This window comes from Phyllobates terribilis, unplaced genomic scaffold, assembly GCF_046119375.1.
Source record: "Phyllobates terribilis strain yellow unplaced genomic scaffold, ASM4611937v1 Scaffold_10__3_contigs__length_209671492, whole genome shotgun sequence".
Taxonomy (NCBI): Eukaryota; Metazoa; Chordata; class Amphibia; order Anura; family Dendrobatidae; genus Phyllobates; species Phyllobates terribilis.
Window position 1 is genome coordinate 166,568,793 of NW_027362770.1, and position 24,885 is coordinate 166,593,677.

The 24,885-nt window shown below is 43.4% G+C and overlaps 1 protein-coding gene across 1 annotated transcript in view; it reads left to right on the top strand.

The window, feature by feature from the left end:
• LOC141164065 (uncharacterized) overlaps positions 1-24,885 on the top strand; it is a 110,728-nt gene that overhangs the window by 79,884 nt on the left and 5,959 nt on the right. The window contains exons 8-9 of the mRNA XM_073649227.1: positions 12,110-12,217; positions 23,783-23,844. Coding sequence (XP_073505328.1) covers positions 12,110-12,217; positions 23,783-23,844 — 170 coding nt within the window. The remainder of the gene's footprint in view (positions 1-12,109; positions 12,218-23,782; positions 23,845-24,885) is intronic.

Consider the following 24,885-nt stretch of genomic DNA (forward strand, 5'->3'; position numbering starts at 1 on the left):
TCCAGCTGATGAGGGGTAAGTTTTATGGGCAATGCACCATGGGAAAAAATATGCAAATTACCTCTCTGCCACAAGAAAGAAAACAGTCTCTCTGGTACCAACTATAGGTAGCTGTCCTGTAAGTTAAAGCCCTATCTAATAAAAAGGCTTGACACACAATTAGGACTGTCAGCCAAATGGGTGTGGCTTGTACCCCTAGTCATGTTTGTGAGCTGCAACCACATTCAGATGCAGAGACAAGTGCAGAATAAAAATTATACAGTTCTCCATACGCAGCTGTCCGTCCGTCCCACCTATCGTCACTCCCCTGACCATTAGAGGTTTTTAAGCATTCGACATGTATCATAAGGGGTTAAAATGTTCCTTACTGACATCAGATAAAACCCAGGCGATAAAGCAGTTACTGCGATATCGATATCGTCTCTTTAACCGCCTGATGACCAAAGCACTTTGGGACTTTCTTGCATTTGTGCTGGTGACGCGCCCCTGGGCCTGTGTCGCGCTGCGTTGCGCACGCGGGGGCTTACCCGGAGCCGGATCTCTTGAGGGTTGTAGTCTCGTGGCGGTGACCCGGTCCGTGCCCAGGGAGTCAAACTGAGCAGCGATGTATCGGCGGTAGATGTTGTACGACTACGCCACCCGTTGAATGCAGCTATGGAGCTGCCGCTGCAGGACAGTCCGCTGAGGCCGGTGGATGGATGGTGCAGCGTAGATGGTATAACCCCCAACGGGAGGGGTATGGCCTCAGGGCAGCAGATGTGGATGATGGGGGTAGCAGGAACCACTCGGAGACGGTACGGTGTAGTTCAGGGTCTTTACTGGTGACAACGATAGACCCTCCCGGAGTACTGGCTAGTGATTGGGGCCTGGTCAGTCCTTGAGCAGATGGGATCTCCCCTGGCCAGGCGGAGTTGTAGGCCTCCCAAACTGACTGTACTCTTCTGGCTACCTTGCTAGAAGCGGGTATAAGTAGCCCACGTCCCTGAGTGTACCGTGTGGTGCTCACCCGTATGGCCGGTGACTCGGGGCCTTCTAATGGCTTCCGCTCCACGATGGCGGTGCTGGTCCCACGCGTGTGACCGTGCCTTCGGGCTTCTTGGCCAGAGGACCTGAAATCCCCTGCCTGACGGATTCTGCTGCTGGGTAGGAGTTAGTCCCCACAGCCTCGGACTCCGGGTCCGGTAAGAAATCTTCTCAGTCAGGGCGAGCTCTGCAGCTGCCAGCCCCTGACTCGTAGTAATATTGCTCCCACTGAGCTTCTGCTGTTTCTTCCTATGCTGCTTCTCTGTCTCTACTCTCCTTGACTGACTAACCCTGCTTCAGCCCCGGCTTTATATAGGGGAAGTTCTTCCCCTCCCAAGACTGGGCAGGAGGTGTGGCATGCACAGGATCCCTGACCAAAGGACCTCCCACCTGCTCTCAGACATAACATTACATTACTGTGGAAACCAGACCCCTGGGGTGCCACACTGGATTAACTGCTCTTACTTTATTATTATTATTATTATTATTATTATTATTATTATTTCTAAGGCTACCCATATAATTTTTGTGGCAATTTTTTTATTTATTTTTCCTGTGACCTTTAGGTTTTTTTATTATACCACAGTAAAACAACAGAATTTTAGAACTAACATATATATATATATACACTGCTCAAAACAATAAAGGGAACACTCAAATAACACATCCTAGATCTGAATGAATGAAATATTCTCATTGAATACTTTGTTCTGTACAAAGCTGAATGTGCTGACAACAAAATCACACAAAAATCATCAATGGAAATCACATTTATTAACCAATGGAGGCCTGGATTTGGAGTCACCCCCAAAATTAAAGTGGAAAAACACACTACAGGCTGATCCAACTTTGATGTAATGTCCTTAAAACAAGTCAAAATGAGGCTCAGTATTGTGTGTGGCCTCCACGTGCCTGTATGACCTCCCTACAACGCCTGGGCATGCTCCTGATGAGGCTGAGTATTGTGTGTGGCCTCCACGTGCCTGTATGACCTCCCTACAATGCCTGGACATGCTCCTGATGAGGCTGAGTATTGTGTGTGGCCTCCACGTGCCTGTATGACCTCCCTACAACGCCTGGGCATGCTCCTGATGAGGCTGAGTATTGTGTGTGGCCTCCACGTGCCTGTATGACCTCCCTACAACGCCTGGGCATGCTCCTGATGAGGCTGAGTATTGTGTGTGGCCTCCACGTGCCTGTAGGACCTCCCTACAACGCCTGGGCATGCTCCTGATGAGGCTGAGTATTGTGTGTGGCCTCCACGTGCCTGTATGACCTCCCTACAACGCCTGGGCATGCTCCTGATGAGGCTCAGTATTGTGTGTGGCCTCCACGTGCCTGTATGACCTCCCTACAACGCCTGGGCATGCTCCTGATGAGGTTGCGGATGGTTTCCTGTGGGATCTCCTCCCAGACCTGGACTAAAGCATCCGCCAACTCCTGGACAGTCTGTGGTGCAACGTGACGTTGGTGGATGGAGCGAGACATGATGTCCCAGATGTGTTCAATCGGATTCAGGTCTGGGGAACGGGCGGGCCAGTCCATAGCTTCAATGCCTTCATCTTGCAGGAACTGCTGACACACTCCAGCCACATGAGGTCTGGCATTGTCCTGCATTAGGAGGAACCCAGGGCCAACCGCACCAGCATATGGTCTCACAAGGGGTCTGAGGAGCTCATATCGGTACCTAATGGCAGTCAGGCTACCTCTGGCGAGCACATGGAGGGCTGTGCGGCATTGCCATCGACATTGCCGGATGAGGGCTTGTTTTTTTGCGGGAGGAGTTGTAGTTTTGAATGACGCCGTTAACTTTACCAGATATTGTACAGAAAAACATGAAAAGAAAAAAAATCCAAATGGAGTAGAATTGAAAAAAACAAACAAAAAAACAAAACAGCAATTCCATCATTGTTTTTTTTTTTATTTATGACATTCAGTTTGCGGTAAAAATGACCCGGTAAAATTATTCTTCCAGGCTGGACTATTTCTACAGTATATTTAAAAAAAATGTTTTAAAGTGTTGGCAAAAAATTATTAAGTGTCCAAAAAACTAAAAATTGTACTAAAAAACAGAAAAAAAAAATTAAAAATGGTGTAGAACTGTAAAAAAAAAAAAACAGCAATTCTGCCATTGTTTTTTTTTAACAACATTCACTTTGCGGTTAAAATGACCCAGTAAAATGATACTTCCGGGCAGTACGATTTCTTGTGTATTTTTATTTATTTTTTGGAAGTGTTGGAAAAAAAATGAATAACTTTCTAAAAAAAAACAATTGATTTGTGTCGCCATTTTCTGGGACCTGTAACTTTTTTAGTTTTCTATCAATGGAGCTGAGCGATGTCTTGTTGGGCAAATGGTGGGTGACCCAAACTGTTGTATATTTTTTTTTAGATTTCTAGAAACTTTTTTTAATACTTTTTTTTTTCTTTATTTTTACATCGGGTAAACGGTAAGTGGCTCAAACTTTTGTGTACTTTTTTACAAACTTTTTTAACGCTTAATATTTTTTCATTTTTTTATATCTGAGAAATGCTGGATGACTCAAACCTTTGGGTATTTTTTTATATGTCTTCAAACTTTTTTAAAAAAATATATATATATATTTTTTTTAAAGAACCCATATGTAGTGGTCAGAAATTGGCAGCAGCATTTAAATGGTCATACAGCATCGATCAGAGCCGATCTCCGCTGTTAGAGGGAAGCGCCGGATGCATGATACAGTTATTATTGTATAGTTCTTATTCTGTTTTATGCATCTTTTATGTCATCTGGTGATTTTGTGCTTTTTAGCCTCTTTTTGTTTTCAGCAGCAATTAAAGGGTTAACCACAGCAAATCTTGTAACGCTGAAACCTTTTCTTTCTTTTGCTTTGTTGATTTGGAAGAGTTAATAAAAAAAAAAACATAAAAAAAACCCCGGCAGAGTCGATGCTATTATCGTAGCTCCTTAATACCAGTCACGCCGTGAAAAGTTACCTTTGGCACGGGTACAGTTAAAACCTCACCCAGCGTGTCTTATCGTTTTTCGTGAATCTCTGCCAATCCTCCGGAGAGCGAGGCAGCTACAAAATGTCCGTCGCTGCTCATCCGCCATCTTGTCGATGAATTTCCATTCCGTTTTTTGTTGTTGTTTTTTTTTCAGTCGGCAATGTCTGAGAAAGTAAACGGGCTCGGATTCAGAATCTTCCTGTTTTATTTCGCCGGATGATGGACGATTGTTGCTGACTGACTACGCAGAAAGAAAAGAAACAGAAGAAGAAGAAAGAAGAAAAGCTTACAGACGTTTGGATGGAAACCAATGACTGCTCTCGACAGGACGACCTTGGGGCGCTGCCATTAACTGTTCTCTGGCTGCAACCCGGGAGCGGCAGCCGCGGCACCGTGACCCAAACAACTGTGTGCCATTCATTGCCGGTGACCCCCTCCCTGCACGCGAGGGGTTAAATGAGCAATCCGGCCGCGGCGGGGAACATAAAGCCCAATAGTATATTATCTATTATCTATCTATCATCTATCTATTATCTATCTATTATCTATCTATTATCTATCTATCATCTATCTATTATCTATCTATTATCTATCTATCATCTATCTATTATCTATCTATTATCTATCTATTATCTATCATCTGTCTATCATCTATCTATTATCTATCATCTATTATCTATCTATTATCTATCTATTATCTATTTATAATCTATCTATTATTTATCATCTATTATCTATCTATTATCTATCTATTATCTATCTATTATCTATCTATCATCTATCTATTATCTATCTATTATCTATCTATCATCTATCTATTATCTATCTATTATCTATCTATTATCTATCATCTGTCTATCATCTATCTATTATCTATCATCTATCATCTATCTATTATCTATCATCTATCTATTATCTATCATTTATCTATTATCTATCTATTATCTATCTATTATCTATCTATCTATCATCTATCTATTATCTATCTATTATCTATCATCCATCTATTATCTATCATCTATCTGTTATCATCTATCTATCATCTATCTATCATCTATCTATAATCTATCTATCTATCATCTATTATCTATCTATTATCTATCTATCATCTATCTATCATCTATCTATCATCTATCTATAATCTATCTATCTATCATCTATCTATTATCTATCTATTATCCATTATCTATTATTTATCTATCATCTATCTATTATCTATCTATTATCTATCATCTATCTATCATCTATCTATTATCTATCTATCATCTATCTATTATCTATCTATCATCTATCTATTATCTATCTATTATCTATAATCTATCATCTATCTATTATCTATCATCTATCTATCATCTATCTATTATCTATCATCTATCTATTATCTATCTATCATCTATCTATTATCTATCTATTATCCATTATCTATCTATTATCTATCATCTATCTATTATCTATCTATCATCTATCTATTATCTATCTATTATCTATCTATCATCTATCTATTATCTATCTATTATCCATTATCTATCTATTATCTATCATCTATCTATTATCTATCATCTATCTATTCTCTATTATTTATTTATCATCCATCTATCATCTATCATCTATTATCTCTATCTATTATCTATCATCTATCTATTATCTATTATCTATTATCTATCTATTATCGATCATCTATCTATCTATTTTCTATCTATTATCTATCATCTATCTATTATCTATTATCTATCTATCATCTATCTGTTATCTATCTATTATCTATCTATCTATCTATTATCTATCATATATATAATAATAGATAGATAATAGATAGATAAATTGCCATCTGCCTGGTTCATGTTCAGCAATGGCTGATAATAACCAGTTAACTCTTGTTAGTCTGGAGCAGTTTGTCATGGTTCTTGCACCGTTCGTTCAGCACCGTCCGCCGCCTGCAGTCCTGATAGCTGTTGCACATACAGGTGCATGTCACTAAATTAGAATATCATCAAAAAGTTAGTTTATTTCAGTTCTTCAATATAAAAAGTGAAACTCCTATATTATATAGAGTCATTAGACACAGAGGGATCTATTATATAGAGTCATTACACACAGAGGGATCTATTATATAGAGTCATTACACACAGAGGGATCTATTATATAGAGTCATTACACACAGAGGGATCTATTATATAGAGTCATTACACACAGAGGGATCTATTATATAGAGTCATTACACACAGGGATCTATTATATAGAGTCATTACACACAGAGTGATCTATTATATAGAGTCATTACACACAGGGATCTATTATATAGAGTCATTACACACAGAGGGATCTATTATATAGAGTCATTACAAACAGAGTGATCTATTATATAGAGTGATTACACACAGAGTGATCTATTTCACGTGTTTATTTCTGTTAATGTAGATGATTATAGCTTACAGCCAATGAAAACGCAAAAGTCATTATCTCAGTAAATTAGAATTAACAAAAAACACCTGCAAAGGCTTCCGAAGTGTTTAAAAAGGTCGCTTAGTCTGTTTCAGTAGGCTCCACAATCATGGGGAAGACTGCTGACTTGACAGATGTCCAGAAGGAATTCATTGACACACTCCGACGCAGGCGCCGGGAAGTGACAGTGACCCCCGGGCGCCTGCTCAGTAGAACCCTGCAGCGCAGTGCACGGAGAGACGGCGCCGGGAGGAAGCAAAGCGCGCTCTATGTGAGCTCTATGTGAGGTGCCCGGGAAGTCAGTGAGCACAGAGCACATCACAGGGCCCTATGATGTGCAGGGGAGGGGGGAATATGGTAACTAAGCATATAGGCGGGGATTTCTTGGCGTCTCCCGGATACCAAGCCTGCGGACAATGGAGGTGATAAAAACACTTTTCTCTGCAATCAAACCTCTACTATGGGCCATACAGGTATGTATAGATTTACTTTTCTATACCCTGTATGGCCATAGTAGAGGTCTGATATCTCCCAGGGAGTGACAGATTCCCTTTAAGGTCAGGCGAGTTTGCTGCCAATCAAGCACAGTGATACTGTTGTTTGTAAACCAGGTATTGGTATTTTTGGCCGTGTGGACAGGTGCCAAGTCCTGCTGGAGAATGACATTTCCATCTCCAAAAAGCTTGTCGGCAGAGGGAAGCATGAAGTGCTGTAAAATCTCCTGGTAGACGGCTGCGCTGACTTTGGTCTTGATAAAACACAGTGGACCTACACCAGCAGATGACATGGCTCCCCAAACCATCACTGATTGTGGAAACTTCACACTAGACCTCCAGCAGCTTGGATTGTGGCCTCTCCACTCTTCCTCCAGACTCTGGGACCTTGATTTCCAAATGAAATGTAAAATTTACTTTCATCTGAAAACAACACCTTGGACCACTGAGAACAGGCCCGGTCTTTTTCTCCTTGGTCCAGGTAAGACTCTTCTGGCGTTGTCTATTGGTCATGAGTGGCTTGAAACAAGGAATGTGACACTTGTAGCCCATGTCCTGGATACGTCTGTGTGTGGTGGCTCTTGAAGCAATGACTCCAGCAGCAGTCCACTCCTTGTGAATCTCCCCCAAAGTTTGGAATGGCCTTTTCTTAACAATCCTTTCAAGATTGCGGTTATCCCGGTTACTTCTGCACCTTTTTCTACCACACTTTTTCCTTCCACTCAACTTTCCATTAATATGCTTGGATACAGCACTCTGTGAACAGCCAGCTTCTTTAGCAATGACCTTTTGTGGGTTACCCTCCTTGTGGAACTCTGGAAGGTAAATTGAAACTCTGGGATCTTGTGGAGTGTGTCAATGACTGCCTTCTGGACATCTGTCAAGTCAGCCGTCTTCCCCATGATTGTGGAACCTACTGAAACAGACTAAGGGACCTTTTTAAACGCTTCAGAAGCCTTTGCAGGTGTTTTTTGTTAATTATTTTAATTCACTGAGATAATGACTTTTGTGCTTTCATTGGCTGTAAGCCATAATCATCAACATTAACAGAAATAAACACTTGAAATAGATCACTCTGTTTGTAATGATTCTATATACTATATGAGTTTCACTTTTTGGGTTGAAGAACTGAAATAAATTAACTTTTTGATGATATTCTAATTTAGTGAGAAGCTTGTATATAGCATAAAATCAACCTTCATGTGGCCCATGAGCATTGTGTAATGGGTGTGTTACATTGCATTAATTTTTTTTTATTTTTGTCACCTTTTGTATACTGTAGGTTCTTATCACTTAGCTTTTGTGGCTTTGGTGCCAGACATGGGATATTGCATAATTTTATTTTCTTGTGGGTTGAGCTGTTTGTTCCTTGTCTTACGTGGTGTGGACTGAATTTGTTCATCAGGATGTCTGTCATGTTCTTAGATAATTCTCTTGTTTTGCCGTTCTTGGTGTGAGTTAATTTACCCTTAAATGGGCTTTTATAGTTTAGAAAATCCATTTTTAAATATGTCATTATAATCTCAATTGAGTGGTGAGGTCCTTAATTAGGACCCAATGGAGCAGGACCCAGCACATCCAGAGGACTCAGTACAACCATGCATCAGATGATCAAACCGTTGATTTTCAATAGGCATTTTTGTAACACTTCATTTGGCCTCTGGAGGCGCTGCAGGGAAATTCAACACATGCTTCCAGGCTTCCCCACAGATAGCTGGTGATCTGGGCAGCTAGAAACTGCGATCAGCTGTTCATTAGGGACCCTTCTAAGACATAAAACAGTCTGATCAAGGTGCCTTTGATCATAAAAGTTGACTGCAGTTTATTAAAGGGGTATTCCGGTCAGACACGAATTGAGAAGGTGAACTGCTCTACTGGTGTGAGTCCTACAGCTGTGAGACCAACCGATTGCCAGAATGGGGGACTTGTGAGTTTCTTCCTCCTTGAATGGACATGCTGGTCGAGCATGTGCAATGCTGGACCATTATAAGCCAATTGTACTGAAGATAAAGCCTTGAGTTACTAGATTAGTGCGGGTCCCACCCCTTGACAACAACTCATCACCAGAATGGGGGACTTGTGTTCCTCTTGCTGCTATGGAGGCAAAATCACGCCCAGGAGGAGTTGAAAGGAACAACTGGTCGCGCATGCGCCGTGCCATTCTGTTCTACACTTACTGCACTGAAGAGAGCTCTTTGAATTGCTAGATTAGTGTAGGTCCCACCATTTTCCCACCAATGGATCACCAGAATGGGGAACTTGTGTTCCTCTTGCTCTCATGGAGACAAAACCAGGCCCATGAGGAGTTGAAAGGAAGAACTGGTCGCGCATACGCCATGTCTTTCTGTTCTACACTTATTTTACTTTAGAGAGCTTTTTGAATTGCTAGATTAGTGTAGGTCCCACCATTGTCCCACCAATGGATCACCAGAATGGGGGACTTGTGTTCCTCTTGCTCCCATGGAGGCAAGACCACGCCCGGGAGGAGCTGAAAGGAGCAACTGGTCGCACATGCCCCGTGCCGCTCTGTTCTACACTTGTTTTACTCAAGAGAGCTCTTTGAATTGCTAGATTAGTGTAGGTCCCACCATTGTCCCACCAACAGATCGCCAGAATGGGGGGACTTGTGTATCCTTTTTTCTCATGGTAGCAAGACCACGCCCAGGAGGAGTTGGAAGGAGCAGCTTATTGTGCAGGTAGCATGCCACTCCATTGAAAGCGTGTGGCACTGATGAGAGCGCTTTAAATTACTAGATTGGTGTGAGTCTCACCCATGTGACACCGACTGATTGCCAGAATGAGAGATTTAGATCCTGTTTTCTCCTCTGGTGGCAAGAACGCAGCCAAAAGGAGTTGAATGGAGAAACTGGTGGTGGATGCGCCATGCCGTTCTATTTTAAGTCTATGGCAATGAAGACAGCACACTAAATTACTACAGTGATGTGTGTCCCACTACAGTGACGTCAACAGATCACCAAAATGGGAGGCTTGTGTCCCACCTTCTACGGTGGTTGGCAAGAGGCGGCAAAGAAAACTTGTATAAAACAGCAGGTTGCGCATGCTCCCTGCCATTCCACTCTAAGCCTATGGCTCTGAAGGCGTGCTTTGAATTCCTAAATTAGTGTGGGAATCACAGGTTATGTCCCTCTCTTTCCCATGGTGGCAAGACCATACCCAGCAACTGAGCAGCTGGTTGCGCATGCGCCATGCCGCTCTATTCTAAGCCTATAGTACTGAAGAGAGTGCATTAAATTGCTATATTGGTGTGGATCCCACCACTGTGACATCAATGGATCACCAGAATAGGGAACTTATGTTTACTTTCTTCCTATGGTGGCAATACCGCACCCACGAGGAGCTGAATAGAGCAGCTGGTTGCGCATGCGTGGTGCTGTTCTATTCTAAGCTTGTGGCACCAAAGAAAGTGCATTGAATTGCTATATTGTTGTGGATCCCACCACTGTGACACCAGTGGATTGCCAAAATTAGGAACTTATGTCCCTCTTTCTTGTGGTGACAAGACCGCACCCACGAGGAGCTGAACTTAGCAGCTGGTTGAGCATGCATGGTGCCGTTGTATTCTAAGCCTGTGCCACTGAAGAGAGTACACTGAATTGCTATATTGGTGTGGATCCCACCACTGTGACACCAGTGGATAGCCAGAATGGGGAACTTATGTCCTCCTTTTTCCCGTGGTGGCAAGACCGCACCCAAGAGGAGCGGAATAGAGCAGGTTGTTGTGCATGCGCCGCGCCGTTCTATTCTAAGCCTATAGAGCTGAAGAGAGCGCTTAGTTAACGCAGCGCTAGAATATGCCACCACTTTATGTGCAGAAAGGGTCTTTTACTACTCCCACCATCCTGAGAACGAAATTCTACCTGTAATGCACCACTTCTGGCTACCTGGCTTTGCGGAGAACTGAAGCCGTCCCTATTCCAATGCAGCCATGCTGTAATTCCTTGCACTACGGGTGAAGAGCACATCTCATTAAAATGGAGCCAATCCAGGGCGTACGCACTTGATTACCCTCCGAGCGTTCTCCATAAAGGGAAACGCCATGGGACCGCTGTTGTCTAATTTCCCTACAGGGCAATATACAGACCCCCATATTTCTACGTATATACTTTCCCTGCCATATTCCCCCTAGAAAGATGCTGCACAAAGTATTCGGAGCGTGCTGTCTTGAGCGTGGGGTGTGGGGTTGGTATTCCTGACAAAGACACCCCTTGGAGCCTGGTTTTAGGCTCTCGCTCTCCCTACAGCTGCTGGAAGGTGCGTGCAAGATTTATGGAATTCTATAAATACATTCTGAAAAAAAAAAAAAAGATTTAGTGTTCTTTGAGGCTGAGCTCGCTGGAGGCACTTGTCAGTGAGAATGAGACACAGGACCCGTTAGACTCGAAATTAACTCGCTGGAGAAAAATTGCACAGCTTGCTAGGCAAACAGCTTGCACCGATATGGCAAAACTTTGACACTTGGGAGAACGCTTTCCCCCCTCTCCGCGCTTGCTTCCGTTCTAATGTCTCCCCGATAGCCGCGGACTTAATAAACGCGATGACGCCTTCTCTTTAATGACACTTGGGAGGATTTCTCCTCGTCTTATGTAACGCGTCGTTCTCATTAGGCATTTCATAACTGACTAGGAATGATATCACAATCGGTCCTGGGGGTGGGGGACAAAAAGGAAGAACATGGAGGTGGGGGGACGACAAAATGAGGAACATAAAGAAAACACCCAAGATGATAGATTAGTCAAATTAGCCTCCGTCACAGAAGATAACAGCGTCTTGTGCCTTTTCAGCCGAAGCGTTTCCCATTAAATGACTCGGAAGGAGGGGACGTGACAATCCACTTTATTCCTTTCCCAGCTCGGAGGATGTTGGGTAACTGGAAAATCTGCATGGCAACAAATCTGATTCGAGGATCCAGCAAAAAACACCATTTAAAGGGGGATCTTCCTTTTTTTTTTTTTTTTTGATCAGCAGTGTGGATTTCTCCTTTCGAGGATAAAAATTAATGGAGGAGAAAAGTTGGTAAAGTTGATGGATAGTGTAGCGGTAGAGTTTATTAGCACTGTTAGTGCAATTATTGTAATTCTGTCGTATTCATGCAGATCCTTCCTTGCTTCAGCGATCTAACAATCGAGTTTCTTTACCCATAGGTCCAGAAGAGTACCTTCTTCCGCCGGTGGATGAAATTTGGAATATCTGGGACCAGAGTGAGCCCCTCCCCCCAAAAAAGCAAGCTGCATCTCAAACATCCCAGTCAGGTCAGTAGATTAGCCCCATTGTACATTTTCCACAAAAATTTGCGAATAGTTGTGGGTTTCTTAAAACGGATCTATTTCATAATACAGTTTACATACTCGATGGGCCATTTATATGGATACACCTAAATTAAATGGAAATGGTTGGTGATATCAACTTCCTGTTTGTGGCACATTAGTATATGGGAGGGGGAAAACTTTTCCAGATGGGTGGTGACCATGGCGGCCATTTTGAAGTCAGACATTTTGGATCCAACTTTATTTTTTTCAATGGGAAGAGGGTCATGTGACACATCAAACTTATTAAGAATGTCATAAGAAAAACAATGGTGCGCTCGGTTTTAACGTAACTTTATTCTTTCATGAGTTTTTTACAAGTTTATGACCACTTATAAAATGTGTTCAAAGTGCTGCCCATTGTGTTGGATTGTCAATGCAACCCTCTTCTCCCACTCTTGACACACTGATAGCAACACTGCAGAAGAAATGCTAGCACAGGCTTCCAGTATCCGTTGCTTCAGATGCTGCACATCTCGTATCTTCACAGCATAGACAATTGCCTTCAGATGACCCCAAAGATAAAAGTATAAGGAGGTCAGATCAGGAGACCTTGGTGGCCATTCAACTGGCCCATGACGACCAATCCACTTTCCAGGAAACTGTTCATGTAGGAATGCTCGGACCCGACACCCATACTGTGGTGGTGCACCATCTTATTGGAAAAACTCAGGGAACGTGCCGTCTTCAGTGCATAAAGAGGGCAACACATCATCATGTGGCAATTTCAGATATCCAGTGGCACTGAGGTTTCCATTGATGAAGAATGACCCCACTATCTTTGTACCCCAAATACCACACCATACCATCAAGATACGAGATGTGCAGCATCTGAAACAACGGATACTGGAAGCCTGTGCTAGCATTTCTTCTGCGGTGTTGCTATCAGTGCGTCAAGAGTGGGAGAAGAGGGTTGCATTGACAATCCAACACAATGGGCAGCACTTTCAACACATTTTCTAAGTGGTCTTAAACTTGTAAAAAAACTCATGAAAGAATAAAGTTACCTTAAAACCAAGAACACCATTGTTTTTCTTATGAAATTCTCAATAAGTTTGATGTGTCACATGACCCTCTTCATATTGAAAAAAATAAAGTTAGATCCAAAATGGCCGACTTCAAAATGGCCGCCATGGTCACCACCCATCTGGAAAACCCAATTCTGAGATGGATTTTCAAAGTAAGTACACCAGCCTGATCAGGTCTAACATTTTTTTTACGGTATACTATATCTTTCTAGCTTCCCAATTCGCTCAAGTACTGGCCCATATTCCAGCTCTGTGTTGTACGAACCGATAATATTGCACCCATGGAGATCTAGGGACCTATTTTGTACCTCGGGGTGCCTCCGTTTTTACACGGACAGTGAGGGAGGTTCATGTTTTCCCATCCCCTGAAGGTGCGTCCGACAGGGGCTTGACTATTGTGCACTATTAGTCGGACCTAGGTCCCAGAGCTTAGGGTGGCCCAAAAGGTCCCTTTGACCCATATGAGAAGACCCGTGATAGTTGGGCGCTCGTGAGCGTCAAGTTACTCCACTGGTGTCTCTACCCCAGGACTCTGTTTGACGGCCGAGCATCTCATAAAGTTTTTTATGTGTATTTTGGAGCAGATTCTGCTCCAAAATCCACATCGCATAATGCCTCAAATACTCTTTGAACACTCTTTGATGTGGATTTTCGAGCGGTTCCGTTTCGAAATCCTCGTCGGAAAAAAACAAAAAAAACTGCAAATATTTTCTGATGTGGCCCGGTCAGTGCTGCACGTAGACTCTGAATGGAACAAAACGGCGCATAGAGTCTGAATGGAACGAAACAGCGCATGAGCGACCTGCGCACCATTGGGCTCTTATTGGTGGCCGGAGGAGACCTGGACGACACAAATCCCCAATTCTACCCCACGTACCCCCATTCTCCCATATCCCATAACATCAATCTGTTATTCCCCAGAATGATGTGGACCGGAATATCCCTTTAAATGTGATCAGAGTCTTTTTTTATGTGGATTTTATAACTTTTTGCGGAGTAGTTTAATAGTGATAAGGTTTCCACTGACTAGATTTTTGCCTGGACACCTGGGAACCCTCATTGATCCGGCAACTTAATCTATTCCCATTGAAGTCTAGTCCATGAAATATGTGAAGCTGTTTGCTCTGCACTCGTGCCTTTATTATCTCTCCTATCACTGCAAATCCCAATACTTCTCCACCCGTGTAGATCCCCTCTCCCTTTGATCACTCGCGGGCATAAAATCTATTTACCATCTTGACGGCTTATGAAGCAGACACAAGAGTATGTCTGAAGAGCGTGATCTCTGCTAAGATGTCTGACAAAAGAGTCCCAGACAGCTGCTCATGTTTCCCCTATAGGTAGTAAATAGTAAAAAAAAAAAAAGTGTCTGATTACGTCTAGAAACAGCGCCACTCTTGTCCATAGGCTATGTCTGGTATTGCAGCTCAGCCCTATTTAAGTTAATTTAGCTTAGCTTCAATGCAGAACACAACCTATGGGCAGAAAGCAGCAATGCCTCAGTCTATGACACACTTTTAAAGAGCAAAATATGAAATTTACTTAGGTGTCTGTTTAGTATGTAATTGTATTCTACATCAAATACAGATTCTGGAACAAGTTTTCTTATCACTCTACGTGGTACCGTTCATCTGTTATTCCTCCTGAAAGTGTCATAAAAAAGTTACCATTTGGAGGCGTGTCTCTGCTCAGTATGACACTGTCCAATCAGTGCTGACGTTCTAACACTGTGCATGGACACACCCCCTCAGGTAAGGGGAATAGTAACACCCAGTTCATTTATTCATAAATTTCCAGGAGAAATAAAAGAGGAACGGAAAAACGCAGAGATGTGAGAAAAGATGATTTAGAATTGTTATTTTATGAAGAATATGAATATTTACTAAAAATGACACATCAGAAGAAGTGAATGATCCACTTTAAGGCCAATTCTGGGAAGATACTTAGAATGAATTATGGCGGAGTTATAATTAAAATCCATATCTGAAATACGTATGAATGGCGAGGCCGAGCATTCATGGTCTTTTCAAGGGGAAAAGGGAATAAGACGCAACCAGAATCCTCACACAACCTATGCGGCTCTTCCCTGACATCATACATCCGGGAAAATCGGGAAGCACTCATTCTCGTCCCTCCGACTTTAAAGGGAGCCATGCTCAAACCAAGCACAGTATCTTGTAGGGATCATAATCCTAATACAAACCATACCTTTTTGTTTATTCAAATGTGTTAATGAGTTGTTCGGTGCACACTGGGTGTGGCCAAACGGTTTAGTGCACCATCCCATCTACTCTTTTTCCATGCATCTCTGCCCTCCTTTGACTCCTGCAAAGTCAAAGAAGTCAATCAAGAAGAAAAAGATGGAGATAAATGGGGAAAAAAATAAGTGGGAAGGTGCGCTGAACCGCTCGGCCACACCCAGGGAGCATTGAGAGCCTCGTTAACATATTTGAATGAAGAGTGATTTTTCGCAAACGGAGCAACGGATTTGGACACCGGAGGTAGAATTTTTTTTAGAAGGGCTACAACCCTTACAAGATGCTGAGCTTGGTTTAAACAGTCAGACTCCTTTTAATCTAATGGATATGGAAAGAGATTTAGGATCCGATAACTTTCCACCTCCCGTATCTATAACTCAAACCTGAGCTTGTCACCATTGGAATAAATGCAATAAGGCACCAGTTCTCGAATCTTGGATGCAAGTCATCCCGGAGGGTCACCAAGAGGTTACCCTGTCTGCTCGTCTTCAAAATCCTTATTCAATGGTAGTAGGACTGCCAGCAGCCTTGTAACACTAGTCTGGTTAATACGGGTTCCCGATATATACGTCCACCTGTTGCCCTCGCTGCTTGCACAGAGCCCCCGTTTCCCCTTTTAAACAGTTTGCGTACCAGTCTACATTCCTCCTTGTCTACAGTTGGTCAAGCTTACTACATTATATGCGATACATGCAAAGAATGTGGCAGGCAGAGGCTGGAACTTCAGAGCCAGATGGCAAGTGCCGGCCAGTGGCTTGACAGGCCATGATAAACGAGTCACTGGAAATCCCAGACTCATTGCAGAGAGGCGGACTGTTTTTATGATACAGCTTTTTACTGCCTCCTCTGTGTATAAATAGCAGTAGCTGTCGAGTAGATAAGGGTGTTGGGTGACAGACACTGATCGTTTTTTTTGCTCCAGACCGAGCTTCGAAAGTCCTTCGTCAGCATGTGTCTGCAGACGTACACCACCAACGTTGACATGAAGCAGGAGGTGCATGGATTCATATGTCATTTCATCAAGTTCAGCACAAATATAGATTCATGAGATTGAGCAAACTTTTGTCCAGTTTGGTCTTCTCCTTTTGTAGCCCAAGCCAAGATCCATAAATGCTCCTCTTCTCCTCTTGTAGAGTATTTCTTGCCTTCTTTGCCAGCTTGATCGAGGTCCTCTGACCACTCCCATCGGCAGGGCACCGTAGAGCACCAAATCGACGTTTTCCATCTTGTCTACCACTCATTGTAGAGTATTGTGTATCCGAGGACATCATCCATTCTACAGTCAAAGTCACATTTCATCCCAATTCTTTTCAAACCACCCAAACATACGTAAAGGAGCCCCCACTGAGCGTTGGGCTTCATGGTATGCCATGGAACAGCGTTTTCATCTAGAATCCTTGGACCTGGTTGATGCATCCCAGGAAGATGGTAAGATCTGAAACTTTTACAGTAGGGATGGTAAAGAAGCTTGGATTCTCTTGAAAGGGAACTTTTTTTTAAGAGTTTCCCCATGGTTTAAGACTTGGGGATAGCTGTCAAAAGGGACAGCACCTGAAGTCTTCGGGAATGAGAAGGCAAGATCCGAGTGGCCTGATATATGTTCAGCGTGAACGGTGAAAACCCAAGCAAAGCAAAGCATGGGCTAAATATCTCCTAAGACTAGGGGGAGACTTAAAGGGTCTACATTGATGGGCTTTGCCTATTTCAGATTGGTGGTGCCACAATCTGATCAGGCAGCATAGTTGCTCCTTTGATATTTACCAGCCACAGCTCTGTATCTTTGGTAGCTTCTGTGCCCCGTATGGAGGATCAGTCCTACTGATGTCCTACCGATCTGTTACTGAAAGGCAAAATTGGAAAATAGTAGCCTTACTGACTTTTGGGCATAGTTGGCCAAAACACGACTCCTTTTGTGTTCCATCAATTTTTATAGATGGGAAACTGTTGGATGAGCCAGCAAGCCAGTCGCGTATGGACCCCCAGTGGAGGAAGAGGCATTTTTTGAGTTTTGCTTTTGGGCCTGGTCTCCTTTTGTCCTCAGTTCGTGATCGTATCTTGTTGGGCTGTAATAACACATTTCTGTGTGAACGTTCTCTGTATATCATGATGGTAATTGGATCTTCCCAGTGTCCGGTACATTACACCCATGGCCAGTTCATTGCTATGCCCCAGTGTACAATCCCCAGATCCCTACAACAGGTGTCTCCAGCACAGACATGCTAATTGGCGGGTCGTAAAGCATAAGCGTAACCTGTCACACGTTCACCTGTTAAAACAGCTATGTAGAATTGGCCACTAATCCCCTTTCTGGGGTCACTTTACACTTTCTGCACACTCTGCCTCCATCTGTAAGCTGAAGAGCCCATTTTCGGGCCTGAATTATAGGAACTGGACGGTCGCTGGGGATACTCGGGGGTTAAGAGTGTTTAGTTTCATGCTAAAACTGAATTGTTAATCCGGTTATCGTTCTGACGAGAAACTTGATCGGTAAAAGGTCAGACTCGCCCCCCCCCCTCCCCATCATATCCCTGAGAAAACACTTGTAAAGAGGAACCATCCAAACGTGGAGTTACAGAGTCCACCACAAACCTCGCTCACCACTGAGATTTATCATGAAGAACACTTCCTCCTAACCCTAGAAGACTTCTCCTCTGTCAGGAGGTCAACATTTTATTAGTTATATCCGTCACTGGGGAAGCTGGGTGATCATTATCGCTCGCTCAGTCTCCTCAATGAGAGCTCTGCCTACTTATATGTAGTGATACTAGAACATGGATGTACCAAAAGGGTCAGTGTCCCATTGTTCTAGATCCTATGATGACAGGGCCTCTTTATTCTAAATCTGATAGTGACAGTTGTTTGACATCCTTAGATGTCAGTTCTCCATTGTTGTAGATCTTCAGATAACTTTGCCAATTGTTCTAGATCCTCAAATTCCATTCTCTGTTGTTCTAGATCCCTTCATGACAGTAATCTCATATTCTACATCTGACAATTCCCATTGTTCTTCAACTTCTCAAAACAGTGCCCCATATTTGATGTATTCGATATCTAACAGTACCCATTGTTCTATATCGTCTTGTGACAGAGCCCGTCGTTCTAGACCCTCTTTGACAGTGCCACCAAATTCAACATCTGACAGTGCCCACTGTTCTAGATCCTCTTGTGACAGTGCCCATTGGTCTAGATCCTCTTGTGAATGTGGCCACATATTCTATGTTTGACAGTGTCCATTCTTGTAGAACCTCTGGTGACAATGCCCCCGGATTCTACATTTGAGAGTGCCCATTGTCCTATATCCTCTGATGATAGTGCCACCCATATTTTACATCTGACAGTGCCCATTGTTCTAGACCCTCTGGTGACATTGCCCCCCTTATTCTACATCTGACAGCGTCCATTTTTCTAGATCCTCTGGGGACATTGCCCCATATTTGACATCTGATAGTGCCCATTGTTCGAGAAGCTCTGGTGACAGGGCCCACGTATTCTATATTTGACAGTGCTCATTTTTCTAGATCTTCTAGTGACAGTACCCTTTTATTCCACATCTGAGATTGTCTGTTATTCTAGATCCACTGGGAACAGTGCCCCCGTATTCTACACTTGACGGTGCCTGTTGTAGATTCTCTGGTGACAGTGCCCTTTTATTCTACATCTGCCTGTGGCCTTTGTTCTAGATCCTCTGTGGACAGTGCCCTTTTATTCCACATATAACAGTGCTCTGTTGTTCTTGATCCTCATATGACAGTGCTGCCTTAATTTAATTAGACAGTGTCTGTTGTTCTAGATATTCATATACAGTACTATGTTCTATACCCTCTGATAACAGTGTCCTCTTTTCTACTTCTGACAGTAACCATTGATCTAGATCCTCAAGTGTCATTGGTGTTATTCTAGATCCTCAAGTGTCATTGCTGTTATTCTAGATCCTCAAGTGACAGTGCTGTTATTCTAGATCCTCAAGTGACAGTGCTGTTATTCTAGATCCTCAAGTGACAGTGCTGTTATTCTAGATCCTCAAGTGACAGTGCCTCCCTAGTCGACAAACATCAGTTCTCCATTTTTAAGTCCTCAAATATTAGCACTCCATTGTTGGAAATCCTCAGTTAGCAGCGCCCCATTGTTCTAGTTCCATACGAGACAGTGTCTTATAATCTGGATCTGGCAGTGCTCATTGTTCTAAACCAACAAGTGCCCATTTGTTCTAAGTACGCAAATGTCAGAGTGTTATTGTTCTAGGTTCTCAAGTGTAAGCAACACCCCATTATAGTGCATCGGTATTCTTAAACCGATGACACCCCAACTGTCTACAAGATCAGGGTATGCTTGGAATGGTCATTGTTTGGTGACAACTGTTCTAGACCCTCAACAATCAGTGTTGGGAACTCTATTTTTGTTAACCCTTAATGTTCTATTGTCTTTGTGCAAACACTAGTACAAAAAAGTTCAAGGGACAGTGCCCTCTTGTTTCAGGAACACAATGGCAGCATCCTTTGTTCTAGTACCTTAATGTTCTAGGACCAAGTGTATCAGCTCTCTAATGTTCTAGAACCACAAGTACCAGCTCTCAAATATTCTGGAATTATACATACCAGTCCTCTGATGTTCTAGAACAACAAGCATCAACTCTTAAATGTTTTAGAACCACCAGTACCAGCTATCTAGTGTTCTAGAACCAGACATAGTGGCTCTTGAATGTTCTAGAACCACGCTTATCGGCGCTCCGTTGTTCTAAAACAACGTGTATCAGCACTCTAATGTTCAAGATCTACAGATATCAGCGCTCTAAAGTTCTAGAACCACAGGTATCAGCTCTCTAATGGTATAGAACCACATGTATCAGCTCTCTAATGTTCTAGAACCACATATTTCAGCTCTTTAAAGATCTAGAACCACACATATTAGCTCTGTAATGTTCTAGAAGCACACATATCAGCTCTCAGAAGTTCTAGAACCACACATGTCAGCTCGCTAATGTTCTAGAACCCCAAGTATCAGCTTTCTAAGGTTCAAGAACCACACGTATCAGGTCTCTAATATTCTAGCACCACAACTATCATCTCTCTAATGTTCTAGAACCACATGTGTCAGCTCTCTAATGTTCTAGAACCACACGTATCAGTACTTATTGTTCTAAGTCCTGAGATATCAGTTCTCTATTATTCTAAAACCTCAAGTGACAGTACTTAGTTATTCTAGACCCTCAAGTTTCAGCACCCAATTGTTCCGGATCTCTGTTCTTGTGGTTCCTCAGCTGGTGCAAAAGTACAACTTTCAATATGGATCTATCAAAACACGCTGGGGATTGTAGTTTTCCATCTTGAGAATCTTTGGTTCTAGATCCTTATTTGTCAGGTTTTCCAGTATAGCTCTAAACACCCGGACTGAAACAAAAAACCAAACAAACCCCTAAGTAGCTGCCAACCAGATGAAGCATCATAGAAAGTGCCGGTGAGTTGTCGGCATCCAGAAGGTTAATTATTAATCCCAGTCCTAGATACGCTGTGATTAACCTAAGACATGTATAATTGCAGAGTGCGCCCAGCAACTGCATGAACTCAAATTACTGGTTTGCTGTTTTCTGTCCTCCAGACCCGGGTATATTAAGGTCAGCGCTGCATAGGCTAAAAAAACATGTCGACATGCTGGAGAAGAACTGGTTCCCCTTTCACAAAACCTTGGATCTGGAGGCAGTTTAGCTTCAATTCCCCTTCAATTTCCAGTAGTTGGAATATAATCTGACTATGCAAATCCCACCAGGCAAGAGGCAATGTCTGAGATTTGGGAACAGCGCCAGTTTTGACCACAGGCTGTAACTGGTATTGCAGTTCATTATGGGAGTCTGCCACTTGGTGGCGCTAACAGAATACGAATAAGGTACAGTTTCAATAGGCGTTGTATAGCAATGACTTGACATGTGACTGCTGCAACCAATCACATGCCACACTGGGGTCTACATATAATGTGATTGGCTGTAGAGGTCACATATTGGGAGCAGGAAGAACAGAGACTGCCAGGGCACCAACAATGACTGGACATGTGACTGCTGCAGCCAATCACATGCCACACTGGGGTCTACACATAATGTGATTGGCTGCAGAGGTCACGTATTGGGAGCAGGAAGAACAGAGACTGGCAGGGCACCAGCAATGACTGGACATGTGACTACTGCAGCCAATCACATGCCACACTGGGGTCTACACATAATGTGATTGGCTGCAGAGGTCACATATTGGGAGCAGGAAGAACAGAGACTGGCAGGGCACCAACAATGACTGGACATGTGACTGCTGCAGCCAATCACATGCCACACTGGGGTCTACACATAATGTGATTGGCTGCAGAGGTCACTTATTGGGAGCAGGAAGAACAGAGACTGGCAGGGCACCAGCAATGACTGGACATGTGACTGCTGCAGCCAATCACATGCCACATTGGGGTCTACACATAATGTGATTGGCTGCAGAGGTCACATATTGGGAGCAGAAAGAACAGAGACTGGCAGGGCACCAACTATGACTTGACATATGACTGCTGCAGCCAATCACTTGTTGTACAGGTGTCAACATATCCTGTGATTGTCTACAGAGGTCTTATATTCGGAGAAGAAAGAACAGAGACTGGTGGGGCACCAGCAATGACTTGACATGTGACTGCTGCAGTCAATCACATGCCGCACTGGTGTAGAGGTCACAAAATGGAAGCAGGAAGAACAGAGACCAGAAGGGCACCAACAATAACTTGACATATGAATGCTGCAGCCAATCACATGCTGCACTGTTGTCAACACATAATATGATTAGCTGCATAGGTCACATATTGGGAGCAAGAAGAACAGTGTCCGGCAGGGCACCAACAATAACTTGACTTATAACTGCTGCAGCCAATCACATGCCGCACTCTGGTCAACACATACTCTGATTGGCTGCAGAGGTCTTATGTTTGGAGAAGGAAGAACAGACACCGGCGGGGCACCTAAAATGACTTGACATGTGACTGCTGCAGCCAGTCACATGCCACTCTCATGCAAACACATCCTGTGATTGGCTAAACAAGTCACATATCGGGAGCAGGAAAAACAGAGACTAATAGGGCACCAGGAATGACTTGACATGTGACTGCTGCAGCCAATCACATGCCGCATTGCCTGCAGTGGTCACATATCGGGAGCAAGAAGAACAGAGACTGGTGGGGCATCTGAAAAAGCAATACAGTGGTCTCTAACCATTGGCTCTCCAGCTATTGTAAACACTACAACTCCCAGCATAACATCCGGTGCTGACCCCAAGCCCAAAATCCGTATGTTGTATTTGCCATTTTTCTTTTTCCGGCGTGTTCTGTTCCTTTAATGTAATTGTACACAGACGTTGTGACCGTCACGTATTTACAACCCAGGATATCCTTCATGTTTCACTGTATTTTATGTCTGTGGTGGACAGCTGTGGCGCGCTGCCAGCGCTCACACCATAGTGCCAGGTCTAATGAATATCAGTCAACATGTGGCTGCTCTTACGACAGGACTGGCTATAAAAGTTATGACATGGTCCCTGCGTTCCCCAGATTTAATCAGGCTACTACAAGGGAGGGGGGACGATGTGAATTTTTACATCAAGCATCAATTCCCGCCAGCGTAAAAAAAAAAAAAAAAAATTCCCAGTAAATCTTCGCTTAATCCCTTTCCAGCTGGGAAAGTCCGGTGACAAGCAATATGGCCGCCAGGACAGCTCCGACAAGGGTTGTCACACAATATTCCCAGGCTCCAAATCCCCCACCTGATCCTGCAGCCAATCAGTCAACACAATTTACACCATCCTGGTTGAGACCACCTACTTTATAAAGATCCCTTTATTTTGGAAAATCCCTTTAATAAAGGGGGGCTCCTGTGTTCTGGATCAGAGTAAAAAGAGGTCACGAAGCGTATTATTCCCGCTCTGGAGGACCGATCCTATCCTATATTATACAGATTTGATTTGAATAGACACTGTGCAATACTTCATTTCTCCACTGGTGGCACTGCAGGGAAATTAAACAGTTTCCGCCAGGTGATCTCCGCCGATCACTGCTGATCGCATTGTGATTAGGCTTCTAATAAAGTCTGATATTCTCCATATATTACCCCACTGAGGATATATAGTGAATGGAACGCATTTAGATACGTTCTTGTTGTCATTTTGATAAGGAACTGTTCATTTTTCATATAATATTTCACTCTTATCTTGCAGACTGGAGACTTGGGGGAATTTCCAGATTTCTCTCCGCTGACCTTACACGACATTATAAGACGGTACATGTGATTTCCTTCCTTCCTTTCACGCTGGGTTTTGTTTAACCGCACATTATAATGTTCACAAAAACACAGTAACACCCTAGGAAGATGTATAGTAGACATGTAGCAAAGCCAAAAATTTATGTAACCTGCAAATTTGGGGGGATTTTATTCTATCCTTTTGCATGGCTCCTTTGTCGGATTTCTGCTCATTGTTAGAGTAGTTGGACTGCTCCCTCTCCCCTCTCGCAGCATGCTGTCTCACAATCACAGAAACTGCAGCTGCACACCCTTCCTCCCCATCTACTACAGTACTTACTGTATTCCATTATAGAAGCTTACTGAACGTTTACACAGGAGGAACAGGAGGCTCGGACCCCCATTTTAGTGATTTGTAAGGGTGGCTTGAGATCGGAGCTGTACTCGGCTTTCTCCGGCACTCCCATAGCCAACAAATGGAGTCGAGGTTGAGCATGCGCACTTCCGCTCCATTCAAGAATCCAATCCCCAGTTCCAGAACCCCGTTCTCTGTTGGATTTTTGCTCATTGATGGGCTGCTCCCTGTCCCCTCTCGCAGCATGCAGTCTCACAATCACAGAAACTGTAGCCGCACACCCTTCCTCCCCATCTACTACAGTACTTACTGTATTCCATTACAGAAGCTCACTGAACGTTTACACAGGAGGAACAGGAGGCTCGGACCCCCATTTTAGTGATTTGTAAGAGTGGCTTGAGATCGGAGCTGTGCTTGGCTTTCCCCAGCATTCCAATGAGTCTAGTCGAGGCCGAGCATGCGCACTTCTGCCCCATTCAAGAATCCGATCCCCGTTCTCTTTTGGATTTTTTCTTATTGTTGGGCTGCTCCCTCTCCCCTCTCGCAGCATGCAGTCTCACAGACACTGCAGCCGCACCCCCTTCCTCCCCATTTACTGCAGTACTTACTGTATTCCATTATAGAAGCTCACTGAATGAATTGAGTCGAGGTCGAGCATGCGCACTTCTGCCCCATTCAAGAGCCCAATCCCCAGATTTGGAGCCCCGTTCTCTGGATGATTGGTG